The sequence below is a fragment of the Sturnira hondurensis genome, unplaced genomic scaffold (assembly GCF_014824575.4).
Source record: "Sturnira hondurensis isolate 20B ecotype Veracruz unplaced genomic scaffold, ASM1482457v3 Scaffold0005220, whole genome shotgun sequence".
NCBI lineage: Eukaryota > Metazoa > Chordata > Mammalia > Chiroptera > Phyllostomidae > Sturnira > Sturnira hondurensis.
In genome coordinates this window covers 1,460,945-1,481,804 of record NW_028077851.1, presented here as the reverse complement: position 1 = coordinate 1,481,804, position 20,860 = coordinate 1,460,945, and the positions used below count along the sequence as shown (strand labels likewise).

The following is a 20,860-nucleotide window of genomic DNA, read 5'->3' as shown; positions in this document are numbered from 1 at the left end:
TTTCTGTTATTTTGTAGCTTTGGTTTTCTGTTATCTAGAGTTTACTTTTTCAATCTTAACACAGTTCCCTGAAATTTTCAGGATTTCGTGATCAGCTTGCTTGCATTCATTTATTCATTCATGCATCCATTTATGGTTAATACAATAGATCCAAAATGGAGTTGCTTATGCTAAGCCCCATGTCACCAAACCAAGATTTAATTACAGTTTCAGTTCTCCCAGAGATGGAATCTTACACCAGTCAATCAGGAGTCACCTTGTGAGCACTATTTAGGTCATCTGCCTGATAGACCCCTGTCATTCCCTAAAGGAAAGTGACCTTGCAGAAACCAACCTGCTTTTTTGTCTGGTATAACATCTTTTTTCCTGCTTCTTTCTGCCTACAGAACTATTTTATTTTGGACAGCTCCTTGGAGCCCTTTTCTTTGTGCTAGACTTGATCTACCCAATTCAAATTGATTTTTGCTCAAGCTCTTAAACCTTTTAATATTGCCTCACTTTACCTTTCAACAGTTCACTTATTGTTTCATTTTATCATTTTATTTTATTTATATTTCATTTATTTTATTTTATTTTATTTTTTGCTCAGTTACAGTTGTCCTGCCTTTTCCCCACCCCCCCCCCACTCCCACAGCCAACCCCCCCATTATTCATGCCCATGAGTCCTGGTGTTCCTTTGCTTGCCCCTTCCCCTTCTCTCTCCTGTCCCCATCCCCACCCCCGGTCACTGTCAGTTTGTTCTTTATTTTCAAGTCTCTGGTTCTATTTTGCTCATTTGTTTGTTTTGTTGATTTGATTCCATTATAGGTGAGATATATGGTATTTGATCCTTCCTTTTTCATAAATATCAGCTGGCATTTATTAATTTTTATTATTTTTTACCATACTTCATCAATTCTAAGGTAACACCAATAAAAGGAAGTATCCTGATCAAAATATGAAAAGATACAGTCTTAGGACCAATAAAATACAGTGGTACAGTGAAACCCACAGGGTACCAGTAAGCCCTCCAATGAATGAAGCCAGAGCCACAAGGAGTTGTCTAAGGCCTCTGGCCATTTAATGGGGGGTAGGAGGCAGGGGGCAAAAGGAGTAGTGGAGACTTGAGACCAGTCCTAGGCCCTGCCCTCCATGCTGGTCAGAGCCAAAGGAGCAGCAGCATGACCAGCGCCAGGCTGGTAGGGATTCCTGCCATCCGGCTGCCTTCAGGATCCGGAGCCCTGTTACACAGGTGTCCATAGCAGCAGGTGGAGATGAGGCTGTAGGAGATGCCCTGGTAGATGACAGGCTCCTCGCGGCCACAGGAACTGGATCTCACGCAGCCTTTGTTGGTGATGGAGCCAACTCCGGGGGCCGTCCCTTGGCCGGTGAAGCAGTTCTCATCTTTGCCACAGGTCATGAGGATGCCGGGGCAGTTCAGGGAGTCAGTCAGCTCACAGAACATGCAGCTTTTGATGCCTGTTGTGTCGGAAGGCAGAGCCATCACCAGAAATAGCAGCCAGCCGAGGACCATGGTGGCTGTCAACAGTGACAGTGCCCAAACTTGGCCTCCCGGAACTGCTGAATGACCCCCCTAACGCCCGCAAAACTTTTGCCCCTGGTTCTGGCCTCCCACAGTCAGTACTTGGAGTGTCCTTGGTTCCCAATGTTCTGAGTCCCTCTCAGGAGCTTTGTTGTGACCATGGCTCTCGAGTCTCTGGGTCTCAGCAGCTTCCCTGGGACAGAGAGGAGCCATTGGTGTGGCTCAATGAGAGTCTTTGTCGAATAGAATGGGGTGACCTCACAGACCCCTCACGGTTACTATTGGCAACTCCAGTGGTGATGTCATAGGTGGGGGAGGGGTGTCACAATCTGAGGGGCAGGCTTGCCTGTTGACCTGCCAGGAAGAGAAGCCAATGCCTCCCCACCAAGGTAAGAACACTTGGGCCCAACACTTGCCATCCTACCCACTATATTGTCCACTTTGCTGGGTGCTGGATGCTATATGCTACACCTGCCAAGTGCCCATGGTGAGCCCATTTTTCAGATGGGTAAGCTGAGGCTCAGGAAGAGAAAGTGACATGACCCCAGATTTATTTAATTCCAAAGAGAGCAATTATTGAGCACCTACTGTGTGCAAGACAAGTGCTAGATGCTTTTTGTAAGTTGTCCCAATTTTCCCCCATACTCCCCTCTGTCCTGTACCCACACTCCCACCAGCATTTCCCACCCTTAGTTTACGTCCCTGAGTCATGCATATAAGTTCTTTGGCTTCTTCATTTACTATACTATTTTTAATACTCCCTGTCTATTTTGTATCTACCAATTATGTTTCTTATTCCCTGTACTATTTCTCCCATCCTTCTCCCTCCCCACCCCCACTGATAACCCTCCATGTGATCTCCATACCTATGATTCTATTCCTGTTCTAGTTGTTTTCTTAGTTTGCTTTTCTTGTTTTTTTAGATTCAACTATTGCTAGTTGTGAGTTTGTTATCATTTTAATGTTCATAGTTTTAATCTTCTTTTTGTTAAGTAAGTCCCTTTAACATTTCATGTAATAATGGCTTAGTGATGATGAACTTCTCTGGCTTTACTTTGGGAATTGCTTTATCTGCCCTACCATTCTAAATGATAGCTTTCTTGGATAGAGTAATCTAGGTTGTAGGTCCTTGCTTTTCATGACTTTGAATACTTCTTTCCAGCCCCTTCTTGCCTGCAAGGTCTCTTTTGAGAAATCAACTGACAGTTATATGGGAACTCCTTTGTAGTTAACTCTCTGCTTTTCTCTTGCTGCTTTTAAGATTCTCTCTTTATCTCTAAGGTTTGGCATTTTAATTATGATGTGTCTTCACATGGTCCTCTTTGGGCCCAACTTGTTTGTGATTCTCTGAGCTTCCTGGGCTTGTATATCTATTTCCTTCACCAAATTAAAGAAGTTTTCTTTCATTATTTTTTCAAATAATTTTTTCAATATCTTGCTTTTCCTCTTTGTCCGGAACCCCTATAATTCAGATGTTGGTACATTTAAAGTTGTCCCAGAGGTTCATAAAGCTCTCCTCATTTTTTTTTCAATTTTTGTTTCTTCTTTCTCTTTTGGTTGAATGTTTATTTCTTCCTTTTGTTCCAAATCATTGATTCAAATAAAAGCTTCATCCCCTCTGCTGTTGGTTCCCTGTAGATTTTTCTTTATTTCACTTAGTGTAAACTTCATTTCTTCCTTTACGTTGTTACTGTTTTCAATGAGTTCTCTGAGCATCCTGATCACCAGTGTTTTGAACCCTACATTGATAGGTTGGCTATCTCCATTTCATTTAGTTCTTTTTCTGGAGTTTTGTTCTGTTCTTTCATTTGGGCCATATTTCTTTGTCTCCTCAATTTGGCAGCTCCCCTGTGTTTGTTTCTATTGTCTTCTAGGTAAAGCTGCTTTTACTCCCATGGTATATTATAGAAAATGCACCTGTAAGTTGTATGGAGTCAATCTTAGATAATTGCCAGGGCCAGGCAACCCACTTCACTGCTTTGTGGCTCTCTATGGGAGAGGGTTTAGAGAGGGGACAATGCCACTGCCTGGCCTCTGGAGGCCTGCCAGACACTTGCCTGACTTCCAGTCACCTTACCCACCTCCTGTATGTGATTGGTGCCCTTCCAGCTGCTGCTGTGGGGTTTGTGTATGTTTTTAAGCCTATGTGAGCCCTTTAAGCAGTGAAAATCCTTCAGTTTCTTCTGCTACCCCAACCCCCACTAGTTTTTATAACCAGAAGTTGTGAAGCTTTACCTTCCTGGCACTGGAACCCTGGGCTGTGTGATCTGGCCTGGGGATGGGATCACTCACCCACAAGGTAACCCTCCCGATTTTTACCTACTACATGGGAATGTGGGACTGTCCATTTCACTGCTGCCGCCACCTCTCTGCATCGTACCACATCTTCTTCACCCAGCTTCACAACTTCTCCACTCCTACCATCTGGATGCATGTGTTTTCTTCAAATCCTTGGTTGTCAGGCTTCCATACAGCTTGATGTTCTGACATTTTTGGGTGTTATTTGTTTTTGAGATCTGGTTGTAATTGTTAATATGGTTGTGTGAGCAGGCAAAGGGTGTCTACCTATGCCTCCATCTTGACCAGAAGTCATTCTGATCCTTTCAACAAATATTTATTGAATGTCAACTGAGTGCCAATGCCTTCTTCATGTTTTACTGTGGCTGTTATGACAGCTTTCTTGACACTTGGATGGTATTTTCTGCCTAAATTCTCTCCCAAGGATGAATGACTGTGCACTTTCTACACTATAATCATCAAACATGCATCTATTTATTAAACTTGTATTATAAAAGGTACAGTATTTTAAAAGGCTATTTAATTACAGCTTGTAAAGTTAGCTAGCCTAAGTTAAAATATTTCCTTTGTCCACCATTTGATAAGTATGATGCCTGGTCTTCCTCTCTCTTAACTTTTACATCTTTAGAAAGGCAAACCTTTGGCTCCTTTTCCTCATCTGCTTGCTGTGGCACTGAACTCCCTGAGCTCCTCCTGATTTTACTGCTCTGTGACTTTGCTTTGATTTAAAGACCTCACAGCTTCTTCATTCACAACAAGACCACAACTTCTTTCTCAGTCTCTTTCTATCAGCTTCCATAAGAGGACTCCTGGGGGGCGGGGGGTGATGCAGGGAGGAGAGAGAATGACACAGCATCTACTCTATTAACTTTCCTTGCATTTATTTCTCCCTTTCTTGCTCCCCTCTCCTCTCACCTTCCCTACCCCTTCTATTTATTCTTTTTTGTTGTTCTATTAGCTAGACAAATACAAAGAGAAAAAAGTCTTTACTAAGATGTTTCAGATGAATATTTGAAATTCATACTGTAGTTTTCTCATTCCCTCCCACACCCTTTTCTTTTTTCCTCTCTAAAGGAATAAATGACTTAACTCCTTTTAATTCACCCACCTCAATCCCCTTCCATCTTGATTTACTTGTTGGTAGGAAGAGATGGAGCTAGATACAGCTTCACCTATAGATGATACTTTTCACTTGCTCATCCTAGCAAGAGGTTGCCTGCACCAAAAATTACCAACAACTTCAATAATGGAGTTACTCAGAAACACTTATTTATAGACTATCATTTACACAGAGCAAAACATCTTACTGATATTTAAGCAGTACTTCAAAGTGAGATTTCCATTGTTTTCCTTACAGTCATCATCAGTGTTAGGATGTTTTCCCAGTAGTATTGTTGAATTTCTGTTTATCTATCTACACGGTAAAACTCAGGTCCCTTTGAGACCAAGGATCTGTCTTGACAAAATGGTAAGAAGCTAAGAGGATCACTTGAAAAATCACCATTGGTCTCAATCAGTCAAACAACTTTACTGATACCATTTGGCCATTTGCTCATTATGGAAATATCTCTGAACAATTTCAATTTATAATGCATGATTTAATAAGTTGGCACTTGAAATAAAATAATTCATTGTAAACAGTTTTTTTTGACTGTTGACTAAATTTTAATATACCTGATATTGAAATCTTATTCAGTGGTTTAAATCATAACTATATTTTAAATTTGAACTAACACATTTTAAAATATGAAATATCCCACATGGGCACATTTAAAAATTCTTGTAAAGTTAAAAACATTACAATTGAATTCGAATGATCATGTTAAAATTTTATGCCTTTTGATTTTCCCGAGAATGAAAAATGTGTTTTAGTGAAATAGCTAGAAATATTATCACTGAAGTTCTGTATCTCTTTGGGACTTATTTTTGGCACAGAATGGGTACTTATTAATACTATTTTTATTTTTAAAAAATCTTAGGGAGAGGGGAAGGGAGAGAGAGGGAGAGAAGCATCAGTGTGTGGTTGCCTCCTGCACACCCCCTACTGGGGACCTGGCCTGCAACCCAGGCATGCGCTCTGACTGGGAATTCAACAGACAACCCTTTGATTTGCAGGCTGGTACTCAATCCACTGAACAACACCAACCAGGGCTCATCTGTTTTGGGAAAAAACATTTCTAAGAAATCTGTAGTTTTTTTTCTTCAACTTGATAAATCTATGAAAATGGGGGGGCATCTTTCTACACCAAAAGCCACAAATTTCTCTGAATTTGCAGTGTCTGAGCACAAAGGAGAGAATTAAAAACAAAGAAACATTTGAAATTGACAAAATGTAAATGACACATTTAAGGTGCATTGTTTCTATCATTTTCAAAATGTGACATTTTAATATAAGATTTTATGACTGAGGTTTTGCCTATTTATAGACATTTATCTTGATACTGTACAATAAAACTCTGTCTTCTTTTCATGGGCTATATTGGAAATTTAGGTTAAACTCTTGTTAAGATGGCCCCTCCCCTTGCTGTCTTAAGACTGAGAGCAGGACAGAAGAACAGCCCTAGGGATTGATTCTGTGCTTGGTGAGCCCACCAGGAGTTCTCCCTCCATTTCCCATTCTGCCCTTATCTCCATCCACAACTTTCCAAAGAAGAAGGCTGTGAATAGAACTGCTCTTCCATCTCCTTCTCAGAACCAGGGCCTTGACATATTGTACCCCCAGCCACTATCAAGTAGTCAGCCTTCCCTGGTCCCTCTGAATGCACACACATTTTCCCCCATAAGGCTTTGTTTATCTCTTCCTTGCACTGGGCTTTCCACAGCCTCTTCACTCCTGAAGTTGTTCTACTTTGCTCATGGAGATCCCCCCTCTCCTATGAGCATTCTCTTTAGCTTCTTGATCTGAGTCAGACTTTCTCAGCCTCTGTGCTGTACTGTGCACCATGGTGTTCAGCAGCATCCTAGGCCTCTTCCCACTAGAAGCTCCCCTATTCCCACCCACCAACCACCCCCGCCAACCTAAAGCTTCTTTGAGCACATGCCTCCATTTTACTAGCCTTTTATTCCATTACAGACCTTTTAATGCATTTGCAGATTTCCTAGTCACCTTCCCTCTTTCAATGAAGATTTCAGCTGTGATTCTTTTCCTTCTTTCACCCCTCCCTCCACTACTACTCTCCTGTAATTTTGACATCCAAGTAGATCTTCTACTCAGACCTCTGGCTTTTAAGTTACTTGATCCTCCTGATCCAGATTAAATTCAAATCCCTGTCCAATTTACATCTGAGGAGTTGAATGTCACCAGAGAAAAACACACAGCCTTGCTACTGGCCTCACTTTAAATTGATGACTGTAAATTTCAACTTGGACCATCCTGTGATAGCTCCTTGATCAGGCTGCTCTCCCATTCTGACACCACTATTTCATAAACTTGTCTTCTTTTCTCAAAAACCCCAGTATTGCCTCCTCTCAAACATCACTCTTCTTAAATGATCTTGTTTCTTAATTCATTGAGAAACTAGAAGTACTCAGAAAAAGGTTACCTCATCCTACTACCACTGACTCTACTAACTTACTTGTAGGCATCTATAATGTTATATTTTCCCTTCTCTCCAGCCACAACTAATCTGTTACCACTCCTCTCTAGGGTCAACATATCCCTCTGTGCATCCCCCTGTTTCTTTTCAACCACCTGAGGACTTTTTTCCTTCACTTATTTCCTTTTCTTTGTGCATCACATGTTCTCCCCCTCTCTAGCAGCAACCTATAAACATACTGTAATACTTTCCATCCAAACAAACAACCACAACATGATCTTTACATACTGTCATGGCTCCCTCTCCTCGTCACCCCTCCCTCCCCCTCTTTGCCTTCTCTATCAATATTTACTTTCTATATTGCCTACCAGTCCCATGACTTTATATAATATCTATATAAAAATGATTACAATTTATATCTCTACTTTTCATATAAACTCCAAATTAATATATACAGCTGTGTGTGTGTATACATATAAATTTGGATGTCTCACCAGAATCTTGAACATAACATATTCAAATGTTTAGAACTTCTAATCCTCCCCATAAATCCTTTACTTTTCTAGTGTTCAGTCCTGCCTATACACTTAAGGTGTGCTTTGGTTGAAAATCCAGAAGTCATTTTAATTTTCTTCTTTTCTTCCCTCCCTACATCCCTCATCAAGTATTGTCAGCTCTACCTTCCAAACAGATCACAAATCTGACCTGTGTCCATTATTCCTCCAGTCCAGGCCACTATCATCTCCTAGACTCCCACAATAAGCCTCCTAACTGGTTTCTCTGCTTCCACTTTTATTTGCCTAGAGAATCTTCACACCTCAGACAGGGTAACCTTTTAAAAGTTGTAAATCAAATCACGTCACTTCCCTGCTGAAAATTTTTCAATGGATTTCAATCACATTTGGAGTAAACATCCCTGTCCTGGGAGATACGAACCCTACTTGATCTCTTTTTTATGATTCTCCCCCTCCCTCACTTGGGCTCTAACCCCTCTGGCTTTCTTGCTGTTTATGAAATACATCGGGCTCATTTGAACTTCTGGGTCTTTGCACTTCTTCATTCCTCCTAATCTGAGACCCTGCATGTTTGGCTCCCTCTCGAGGCATGTGAGTATTCACAGATAAAAGCAAGCACAGCATTAATTGCCATGCCAGTCAATGAAATGTGTGTATTCACCGAACTTGGCCTTCCTGACATCCTGTGTTAGATCATTAGGCAAACTTGAAAAGTACAACTTGGAAATAGCTATCCCTGGCTTGGGATTTTATTATTGAGGTGGCTGCTACATGACACTGAACCTGAGAGAAACTCACTATAACATACCCTGGACCACTTTGAGAAATTTGCCTGTGCTTCTGTGACATATATCAGGCAATGATCAATCCCCAATGAGAGTTTATAATCTCCTTCTAAACCAGTCAAATAATGCCTTTTAGAATCCTACTTTATTTGACAAAAATTTCTCTTTAACCTTACCCAGTCCTGTTTGGGGAGACTCACTGAACTTACTTTGTCATGGCACCATCTCCCCTTCCCTAGTGAGTAATAGATTCAGCTTTGATCTTTCAGCTCTGCTGGTCTGGTTGTTTCAGTATGACAGTGCTGTAATGGTTTCATTTTCTTCCCCCTCACTGTTTCAGGCATTTTTTCTTTAACATCTTTAGGAGCTCTGGCACTTAACATTAGTCTCTTTGTTTTCTGAAATTCCTTTGTGGGAACATGGTGTATTTCCCTTCCTAGAGACGAAAGATTCTACTATCAGGGATTTGGGACAACAATCCAATTGTTTTAGCTAGTTTGTTCTTTTGAAAAATTATCATAAAAAAACCAGTTCCTGAAACTACATCAAATCTGAATCCTTTTCAGGCACTTGTGAACTTCCTCCCCAAAACCAACTAAACCCCTAAACTTTAATTACTGTATTTATTTTGGTTTCTGTCTGTGATTTACATTAATTAGAGTATAATGAAGCCTGTCCTTTCAAACAGTTTTTTTTCTTTGTTTGAGCTCATTTGAGCAAACCAACTGTGCTGTGTGCAAGCACGTGTGAAGGGAGGCTTTGAAAATGACTTCTACAGCATCAGACCCTCCAGACCTGACCTTCCTAGCTGTTCCCAAGGCACTTGGGCAGCTTTGCCCACTTGAGATTTGTGAACGGAGACCTGTGTTTTTTGTCTTGTTGTTTTCCTCCTTGCAGAAGAGACACATTTTCTCAGAAAACATTTCCTTCTCTGCGGCTTTCTGGTTAGTATTCAGGCCGCCACCTCTGTTATCAGACGGTGGCAACAAAGCTTTTCCGCCTGAATCTTCTGCGAGGTGGCGGGGGAATGGATTGCACAGTAATGAGCTGTTTCTGCAGGCTTCCTTCGGGAACCTTTTCTTATATCCCTTGGCAAGAAGAACTAATTCAAAACAGAAACCTTACCCTTGGGCATCTAAAATTCACAGAAATTCAGCTGACTTGACAGTAAGAGAGGGTCTCTGTGAAAATCAGTGCTGTAAATCTGAGCTTCACTCTTCAAGTGGAGGGGTCACTAGAGGGTTTCTGGAAACTTATATAAGGCCCCTTATCCCTATCGCTGTTTTCAAGCCAACTGAAGATGGTAGGGAGCATGACTGAGAGCTGCTTTTGTTTCTTGATTATGCCGTTTCATCTTCTAAGCAACATGAATTGAGAATCTCAGAGTATTTCCTCCCAGAGAGGCAATCATGGACTTTTATTCTTCATGAACTTGACCAAATAGTCAGTCTTCTCAAGAGCAGGGCCAAGAAATTTTCTCTGTGTATCTCCAGTGTATACTCAGTGGGTGTGAACTGAATGGTTGGTGGGGCTAGAAGTGGCTGTTCTGATTCTATTTTCCTAGAAATCATTGCTGCTCTCTTGCTGATGTCCTATGCTCTGGTGTTACCCCACACATGCCTCCATTTCTTCTGGCTCCAGCCTCTTGTTCTATTCTCTTGTGTTCAGCTGTTCAGCTATTAGTTCTCCTTCTTTCCATCTAGTCTCTGCCTTAGAATGTGGTAACTCCCTATCCTTCCAGACTTCTCTGCATCCACCCTGAGAAACCTGCTTGAAACACACACACACACACCCTTATGACCAATCTCCAGTTTTGCAAGTTTCCTCCTTTTGTAGGTTCTGATTTTTTTCTTCTCTCACCCTTATATTTCTCCCTTAACCCATAAGGGTTTTCTCATTCTTTCAACCAAGGCTGATCCTCCATAGTCCCAGGTTCTGCCCTGCCTTATGCCTTTTCTAATCCTCCATTTCAATTCCTTTGGTGGGTTTCACCCCTTCACCCCCTGACACTTCCCTTTTATTTACATATATCTTAATTTTCTGGGGTTTGGAATTGAGAAGCAGTCGTTTTTACCTTTCAGATTTACATTGTTCACACAGTAAATACCCAAGCAATTATAGTTTTAGGGTACAGTGGTAGAAATTACATGTTCCTTTTGACTGTATGGGATACTTATTGCTGGATAAAGCCACAGTGTTTTGTTGCATTTAAACTAGTGACTCTCAACCAGGGACAATTTTCCTGCCAAGAGGACATTTGACAATGTCTGGAGACATTTTTAGTTGTTATAACTAGGTGGGGAGATTCTATAGGCATGTGGTGGGAAGAAATCAGGAATGCAGCTAAATATCCTGCAATGCACAGGACAGTCCCCCAACAGGGAAATATTGGGGCCATAATATTCACCCTGCCAGGGTCGCCTTCACCCTGGCTTCTGATGCCCTGGGTCCTCACAATCTAATCTTGTCACTTGTGTACCATGGCCCCAATTGCTCCTCCCCCACTGCCTGAAGAGAACTTCATATTTGGCTCTCATCTCCATAGTGAAAGCTAAACATGACCCCTTCTCAGTTCATGGGATTCATGACTAGCGGGAGCAAAACAGCCCTCAGAAGTTTTTATTTTTTAAATATATTTTATTGATTATCCCATTATAGTTGTCCCATTTCCCCCCTTCATTCCTCTCCACCTTGCATACACCCCCCCCACATTCCCCACCTTTAGTTCATGTCCACGTGTCACAAGTTCTTTAGATTCTATATTTCCCATACCATTCTTGCCCTCCCCCATCTATTTTCTACCTACTGTCTATGCTACTTATTTTCTGTATCTTCTCCCCCCTTCTCCTCCTCCCACTTCCCTGTTGCTAACCCTCCATGTGATCTCCATTTCTATGGTTACCCTCTTGATCTAGCTGTCCTCTTAGTTTGCTTTTGTTTTAGGTGTGGCTGTTAATAACTGTGAGTTTGCTGTCCTTTCACTGTTCCTATTTTTTATCTTCTTTTTCTTAGATAAGTCCCTTTAGCATTTCATATAATAAGGGCTTGGTGATGATGAACTCCTTGAACTTGACCTTATCTGAGAAGCACTTTATCTGCCCTTACATTCTAAATGAAAGCTTTGCTGGATAGAGAAGTCTTGGTCGTAGGTCTTTGAATTTCATGACTTGGAATACTTCTTTCCAGCCCCTTCTTGCCTGTAAGGTGTCTTTTGAGAAATCCGCTGACAGTCTGATGGGAACTCCTTTGTAGATGACTGTCCCCTTATCTCTTGCTGCTTCTAGGATTCTCTCCTTCATTTTCATCTTGGCTAATGTAATGATGATGTGCCTTGGTATGTTCCTCCTTGGGTCCACCTTCTTTGGGACTCTCTGAGCTTCCTGGACTTCCTGCAAGTCTGTTTCCTTTGCCAGATTGGGGAAGTTCTCCTTTATTATTTGTTCAAATAAGTTTTCCACTTGTTGCTCTTCCACTTCCCCTTCTGGTACCTCTATAATTCGGATGCTGGAACATTTAAAGATGTCTTGGAGGTTCCTAAGCCTCTCCTCATTTTTTTTGAATTCTTGTTTCTTCATTCTTTTCTGTTTGTTTGTTTCTTTCTTCCTTCTGGTCCACTCCACTGATTTGAGTCCCAGTTTTCTTTTCATTACTACTGGTTCCCTGTGCATTTGCCTTCATTTCCCTTAGTGTAGCCTTCATTTTTTCATCTAATTTGTGACCAAAGTCAATCAGTTCTGTGAGCATCCTGATCATCAGTATTTTGAACTGTGCATCCAATAGGTTGGCTATCTCTTAGTCACTTAGGAGTATTGGTCCTGGGGCTTTGATCTGTTCTGTTTGAGCCATAATGTTTTGGTCTGGTCATGACTGTTACATATGAGTGATGGAGCCTTAGGTGTTCACCAGGGAGGGGCAACCCATGTCACTGGGTTGTGACGCTATATGTGGGGGCGGGGTCAAAGAAGGAGCAATGGTGCTTGTTCTGCTTTCTTTCGGATTTTGGTTCCCTTTACCTCTTCCCACAAACAAATTGGGCCCTTCTGGTGCTGGTTCCCGGGTGGGTGGGCTTATGTATGTTCTAGGACCCTCCAACAAATTCTCCTGTGAGGCTAGGCGCCTCTCCCAGCACCTTGACCCTCGAAAGTTTTTCTGGTCGATGCTTTTAGGTTTTATTTCCTGTTACTAGGGCCCTGGGTTGCGCAGTCTGCCTCACTGACTTTTTTTTTGCCTGGTTTATCTACAGGCGAATGTGTGTCCTCAGTCTGCTAACCGCCTTGCGTGCCTCGTTTCCTCCCTGCACCTGGTTCTGCCAACTACCGCCTCTTCTTGCCACAACCCCTCTCTGCTGGCCGCTGAATCCGCCCCTCTGACCAGTCTGGATGAATGGTTTGTTGTTGTAAGACTTCGGTACAGTTCAATTTTCTGTCTGTTCTGGTTGTGTTTTTGTTTCTAAATCTTTGTTGTCCTTAAACTTGATTGTGTGAGGAGGTACAGTATTTCCACCTAAGCCTCCATCTTAGCCAGGAGTCCAGAAGTTTTTTTTTTTTTTTAATCCACCTTCTGATTCTTCAGAGGAAAAGAAGTAACTTTGTTAAGATCTCACAGCTACTCAGGGGGCTTTGGCAGGAGTGGGGCCCTACTCCCAGCTTTCTTCTCTTTCCACTCACTCACTCACTCACTCACTCACTGCTTTTGGTCAAATAAAAGAAATACAAGCTAACTAGGCACAGACAGGAACTAGATTGATTGGTCTCATTAAAATAGGGGCACAGTAACACACATCCTGATTTCCTTTTCTGGAGTGTACCCCCTAGTGCTCTCTGAAGGGTCTCTGCTTGCTGCAAGGTATGGCTGATGCACCTTCCGGTTTTCTTAGGGGGACAGTCATGACTTTACCAAGTTCGATGCAGTTCTGGGCAGGTGTTTAGGAACAACAACCTTGGGCCAGCAGACCTGCCACCTCTTTTCATCTTATGCCATTTAGACAGGTATGTACTAGGTCAACATTGCCTGAATCTGGGGACAGAGAAGAGCATAAACACAAACTTTGTGCAATCAGGAAGCAAGATTTGGGACAATTGCAAGGCAATTTGGGCAACTGCTGTGTCTTACTTCCCTTCACCTCTCCCCAAACGACCACATTTTATCATTATGAAAAAGGGTATTTTGGTGGAAATGAAAGAGGACAGGCCAAATGTTTTCCACGTAAGTTCCTTTGACCTACAGGCCTCAGAAGGACTTTGAATGTGTGTAAGAATGCATATTTCTGGCACCTTTTTAGATCTCCATTTATCACCTTTGGGCAGGGCATGGTTGAGGGGGATAGAGAGGGCTAACAGTGAAATTTTTAACAAGCTTCCAGGGTATTCTGCAGTTATAAGTTTAAAAACCACTGACCCAGACATTAGAATAATTAGGCTTTCTGTGGGGTGGGCGTGGGGTGTATTGCATACAATCCCAGGAAGTCAGAAGCTTTTGGATGATGTATGAAAAAAAAACCTGCTACTGAAAAATGAGAAAGCAAAACAAACAAAAATGTGGCTCCTTTTTGTATGGACATCTCATGGTCATTAGGTGACTGGGCTTGCTTGGGGTTTTAAGTGCCATATCTGGGGACATGCACATTTTACTAGGCAGACATTAGGCTTTACTCTTGTTTTGAGTTTTTAAATGTCTGGAACTACCTTCTTCTGCTCTTCTGTCATGTTCTGGGGACCCTCTTGGGAGACCTCTTGAAGAGAAACTTTCCTTGATGGCTGCTTTTTGCCCCATTCTCTATGGGCCCTCAGGGTGCCTATTCATTGATTAACTTTGTATAGTAATCAGTATGTTTTAATGGTGAGAGTTCAGAGGCCTTGGGTACATTCTTCATTTTAATAATAAGGCTCACCAGTTAGCATGAGTAATTTTCCAGGGATGGTGACACTCCATCTGTGCAACTGACCACATGTCTTGGGTAATTGTCTCTGTTTATTTACTTGTATTATTTGGTAGGACCAAGCTTTGGAGTCACATCTCCTTTTCCTCTGTCTAAAACCCTTAGTCACTTGCAAAGTGGATGGAAACTGCTATGCTATCTTACTAAGAAGCACAGTATTTCCCCATCCACGAACCATTCTGTTTTTCTTTCAGAGAGCAATGCAGTGCACAAATTTCTCTGTTTTTGCAAATTAACTGCATAATTATCTGACCTTAGTTGATTGTTACTTTGTTTTTGACTTTCAAAGGGGGAGGAAAAGAGTGAATAGAGTTGCAGTACTCAAGCTGGCTTAACCAAGTCCCCAGAAGCCCATGAAACAAATTTCAAAATTTTGAGTCCAATCAGATTCACTAGATAGTCCTTTATTCTCTGTTTCTCATACACATCCTTAAGGGTTTTTGCACTTGCTGTTCCATGGCCACGCATATGCTTCATCACTTGACTACTACCCCAATTCCCTTGCTTCCTTCAGCTCTCTGCCTAAATATCTCCCCTTTATGGAGGCCTCCCTGACCATCAACTATAGAATAGTAAGTATTCTCACTCCCACTTATGACACTCCCTCTTCTGCTTTCCAGGCCTCCATACCCTGTCTCTATACCACTTCCGCCCATCTAATGAATTATATGCAGAGTAGCTGTTTGGGTTTTGTATGTGCATCTTCCTCAGCAAGGGCAAATCCTATAGGGGCAGGCTCTTGTCTGTTTGGTGCTATAGGCTCAGCACCTACAGTGATGCCTGGATAATAGACTCGAAAGCAGTACTGGATGTGTAAATGAATGGATGAATGGACGTAGAAATAAGATCCACACAGCTATTTTCTTTTAATATAAAATTTCCCTGAAATGAGCATGCATGTAAGGAGAGAAGTTATGAGATACAGGAGTCTAAAAAATGATGGACTTCCAACCCACCTCTAAACTGTGGGGATGGTTTCTCTTCACTAGCAACTGCTGTTCCCAGAAACCATGGGAAAGGCTCCAAACAAGGAATAACAATGATGCAAATCCTTTCACTTTCATTGGTAGTAACTTTTGTATCAAGTAGGAATAGCAGAACCTCTGTTTCTGCTTATTGACTCCATATTTGAATCTCAGTATTCACTACAAAACTCTGGACTTTTACAAAGAAGATTGGGCAAGGCACAAAACTACATACAAGTGTTCCTTGCCTCCATTAATAACATTGCTTCCCCTGGAATATGCCTTAAGCCAGGGGTATGCATCTTGCTTTCAATAATGCCACTTTTTCACATATATAAAAAATAAGATTATGTGTATTCATTTTATATATATGGGTGTATACTATATATATAATAAGTACTATATGTATATTACCCCCACTACACACATACTAATGTAAGAAACAGGAGGGGCAAAAATGTGAACTATGTTTTTTCTTATTACTTGTTTGCTCTCTCTGTCTCTCTCTCAAGTGTAGGCTAGATTCAGTGGTTCATAACTATTCTTGCCAGCAAGTTGTAATGACCCATTTAGACTCTTTTCCAGTCTTACCCATCTTCATGGAATATCCAATTCTACTGGTAGTTCTGAAACCTGTGGGATTATCAGAACTGTGTGAAGAGTTACACCTGAGTTTCTCCACCTTGACACTGTTAATATTTGAGGTAAGATCATTCTTTCCTGTGAGGCTATCCAGTGCACTGTAGGAGGCTTAGCAGCATCCTTGGCCTTTACCTACTAGATATTATTAATACTCCTACTCCTAGTTATTACAACCAAAACTGTGTCCAGATGTTGCCAAATGTCCACTGGAGTACAAAATCATCCCACAGTTAAAAACTGTTGAGTTAAACCAGGAAGACAGACTCAGGGATTCTGGTTCAGTAAGCCTGGGGTAGGGCCTGGGAATGCGTGTTTTAAAATGCACTAATCAGCCAGAGTTGAGAACCAACACCCAATTTATTCTTCTGCTGAACAGCACCTTCCTCATTCTTAGATCCTGGCAAAGATCCAGTTTTCAACTAATGGAAACTGGAGTGCCAGAAAATATATGTGTGGAGGAAAAGCAGTTATTGCTATTTCCTTTCCTCCTTTAGCTCTCCCTGAGGTGAGAGACACTGACTTTTGACAAAAGCCAAATTGTCAAGTGACAAAATCAGAAGCAGTTTGCTCTTACCCAGGAAACAAAGAAATCAATAGAAATGGAAGTGTGTGCTTTTATCAGACCATGGGCACCTGGGCACTCTGACTGATACCGCAGGGGAAACCTGGGTCTTTTGCAGTAAAGGCAGCAATAAGAATAAATGCTCTTTGTCACAGTGACAGATTTCACTGGTCCTGGAGAAAGTGGGCAATCAAGAGTTTATTGAGTTAAGAATCTAAAGGGAGAGTGGCAACTCAGAAGACATAGGTCTAGCATTTGACCCATTAGCCATTCATTTTGATATCACTCTTTTTAAGGACTTCCTTCCATCCGTGTGGGTCTCTAAAATCATGGCCCAATATATAACAGACACTTATTTTTGCATATCCAAAAGTGGATGATCAGAGTTAGTATTATGGAGATGTAGAAATGATATACATCTAGATCATTCTTATGTGTAATGCCTCTTTTTTATAAAAATGTAGGATATTTATTTTGAGGTGAACCACATGAAATCGCAGTTGCCATTTTATACATTAAAAATGAAAAAAAAATAAAAAATAAAAATGAGAGTATAACAATTTCATATAGCTAATTCTAGTCATTTCTCTATCTCCTCTCTCTTTCTTTCTCTCTCTCTCTCTTTTCATGGTTTTATTTTCTCTATTTTCTTGTCTTTTCAAGCACATGTGTATTACTCAGAATACCAGCTGTGAAACTCAATAGATATTACTGGGAAAAAAATTAAGAAAAAGAAGAGGCTTCAAATTTCAATAAGTGTTAATTTGAAAACCCACTGATGCACTTCGTATGTCTGGAGTGGAGGTCCTGTGGTCCATCCTAAGCAATGGTGTGTGAAATTCTTGATGAGAATGTTAATTTGTTTGTGCCACTATTCTTGCATATGAATAGTGTTGCTTTTTTCTTTATTTGGGCTCTCAGTTTGAAGAGGACTTTTCTAGGTGTGGGGATGCAGTATAGAAGGATTGTTAAGAGTAGTGACCTTAAGACTAAGGGGGCAAAGATGTCTACATGTTGTACTGCCAAATAAAGCAAACCTGGATGAACAAGCTTTGTCACACTGACCCACCAGTGATCCGGGAGCCTGGTGTCCAGTTACCTATCAAAGCTTGCCTCCTAGATGAGAGCTCAGACTCTTGTGAACTTCTTGAAGGTGGACCTTATTGGCCTTGGTGGGGTAGCTTAGTTGGTTAGAGTGTCCTCCCAATATACCAGGGTTGTGGGTTTGATCTCTGGTCAGGGCACATCCGAGAAGCAACCAATAAATGTATAAATAAGTTGAACAACAAATTGATGTTTCTTTCTCCCTCTAAAAATCAGTCAATAAAAAATAAGTGGACCTTGTTGACTGTCCTTACCCTGCTTGCCAACCTTACTTTTGTTTCCTGGATCTCAAATGGAATCTGTCACCTTGTCATGGATATTACAACTCAAGTTTGAATACCTTGGTTCCTCTGTGCATAACATGCTTTCTTTCTCTTCCTCTCTTTATCCCTTATACACATACCCATGTGCATTCACACATAGTTCATATACCAATATTTTCAGTAATTTATATTTGAAATATTATGCTTGCCTGATGTGATAGTTTCAACAACACAGGAAAGCATAAAGAAGAAACTTACAGTACCTACTTCCCCAAAATAAACACTATTAACATTTCAGTACACGTTCTTATCATGTTTTAATGCATACATATTGCACTAGGGTCATACTCTATATAATATTACAACATGATCTATTTACTTAAAATTATCTTGATAGCATTTTTCCACCATTGAATATTCTTTGGAAAGATACTTTAAAATACATGTATAGTATTCTATGACATACATGTGTACACATGTATATATATGATTTATTAATGTTTATACTATTAATCATTTAGGTTATTTCCAATAGTTTATAAATTATAAATGATGCAGCAGTGGACTTTATTCTATATACATCTTTTATTGTACCCTTCATTATTTTGTAAGTGTAAATTTCTAGAAACTGTATTACTGGGTTAGAAGGTATGACTTTTATGAAAGCTCCTGAGATATATTTCCAAATTACTTGATAGAAAGTTTACATCAATTTATTTTTTTCACCATTAGTATAAAGGGGCACTTGTTTCTCTGTTCAGGGTGGGGAAAAATAGCTTTAGAGTGGTTTGTATGGAAAATAATACAATAATTAATAAATAATAATACAAGAATAAACTCTGTTTTGTGTACTCACAACTGTAAACCTCCTTTTGCCCCATCTTGTGTTTTCCCCAATTTGATGGGGAGAAATGATCTTATTTGATTTTGTACTTTGCTGATTTCTAGAAGAACTGAACTCTTCCATGTATTTACTTGCTATTTGTATTTCTTTAAAAAACGATTATTTATTTTTAGAAAGAGGGGAAGGAAAGGAGAAAGAGAGGGAGAGAAACATCAATGTGTGGTTGCCTCTCTTGTGCCCCCTACTGGGGGGCTGACCTGGCTCACAACCTAGGCATGTGTCCTGACTGGGAATCAAACCAATGACCCCTTGGTTTGTAGGTTGGTGCTCAATCCACTGAGCCACACCAGCCAAGGCGCTATTTGTATTTCTTTTGGCTGAATTAAATGCTTCTGGTGAATTGTCTATATTTGGTCTTTATTCTGACAACAGTGTAGTGATTGCATAGGGGAGGGGGTGGGTGGAGGTAGAAGAGGGTATAAGGGGGCTAAATGATAATGCAAAAAATACAATAAAAATAAACCATTAAAAAATAAAGACAAGAGAAGACACTAAAAGATTTTAGCTAGGAGAGTGACAAGATTAGATTAATATTTTCAATAACTCATTTGATAATATTGAGAAGAATGGATAAGACTGTGAACAGAAGAATGAGTTAGACTGTTAGTCATCCTGGTAAGAGATAATGCTGACCAGCCCAAGAGTAATAGTAGTGGAGAATACTGGATAGATTCAAGAAATATTTAGGAAATAGAATAACCATGGAAATTATTAGACATGGGTGGTCAGGGTGGGGGTCCAGTTCAGGGTGTATCGAACTTGGCACTACTGATATAACACTATTGGGTAGATCATCATTTATTGTGGGGGCTGTCCTCTACCTTGTAAGATGTTTAGCAGCATCCCTGACCTCTGCCCATGAGATGCCAGTAACACATGTAGTCCCCATCTCCCAAGCTATGAGAATCAAAGATGCCTCCAGAGATTGCCAAATGTCCCTCTGGGTCAGGAAAAATATTGCCCCCTGTTCAGAACCACTGGACTAGCCAATGATTACTTCTATGATTTGGGATTGGGTAACCCAGAAAGGAGACATGAGAAAAGAAACAGAAGGTGATCACAGTTCAGTTTTGGACATTTGATTTGAGTTAACTGTAGAGATGACAGTAGTAGGTAGTCATTACAGTTTGGGCTTCAAGGATATGGCCTGAAGATATAGATTTGGGAGTTACTAGCAGTTAGATGATGAGAATGAGTTAAGTGAGAAAGGAAGATGGTTTGGAATTAAAAAACATGGAGGATCATCAACATTTAAGAAAGAACAAAAATTTACAGAGGAACTAAGAAGGAATTATCAGAGAATTAGGAAGAAAACTGGATGAGTGGTGTGTCATGGAGAGAAGGTAGGAGACTTAGCAGTAGCAGAAGCATTTAATTCAGTCAAATGCTGCAAGATGTCAATTAAAATAAGGACTGAGGAGTGTCTGCTGGAATTAGTGATCAAGAAATTCTTTTTTTAAATATATTTTATTGATTGTGCAATTACAGTTGTTCTAATTCCCTCCCTTCATTCCCCTCCACCCTGCACACCCCTCCCCCACCAATCTCCCCCCTTTAATTTATGTCCACGTGTCTCAAGTTCTTTAGATTCTATATTTCCCCTACTATTCTTGCCCTCCCCCATCTATTTTCTACCTACTGTCTATGCTACTTATTCTCTGTACCTTCTCCCCCCTTCTCCTCCTCCCACTCCCCTGTTGCTAACCCTCCATGTGTTCTTCATTTCTATGGTTCCGCTCCTGATCTAGCTGTCTTCTTGGCTTGCTTTTGTTTTAGGTGTGGTTGTTAATAACTGTGAGTTTGCTGTCCTTTCACTGTTCCTATTT

The 20,860-nt window shown here is 40.8% G+C and overlaps 1 protein-coding gene across 1 annotated transcript; it reads right to left on the bottom strand.

Moving 5' to 3' along the window:
- Positions 1 to 1,138: 1,138 nt before the first annotated feature.
- Positions 1,139 to 1,513, bottom strand: SPACA4 (sperm acrosome associated 4). The gene has a single exon (XM_037046353.1). The coding sequence runs from the start codon at positions 1,511 to 1,513 to the stop codon at positions 1,139 to 1,141; it is 375 nt and encodes a 124-aa protein (XP_036902248.1).
- Positions 1,514 to 20,860: the final 19,347 nt, after the last annotated feature.

Coding starts and splice junctions, on each gene's coding strand:
- SPACA4 (XM_037046353.1), bottom strand. CDS start 1,513: ATGGTCCTCGGCTGGCTGCTATTTCTGGTGATGGCTCTGCCTTCCGAC.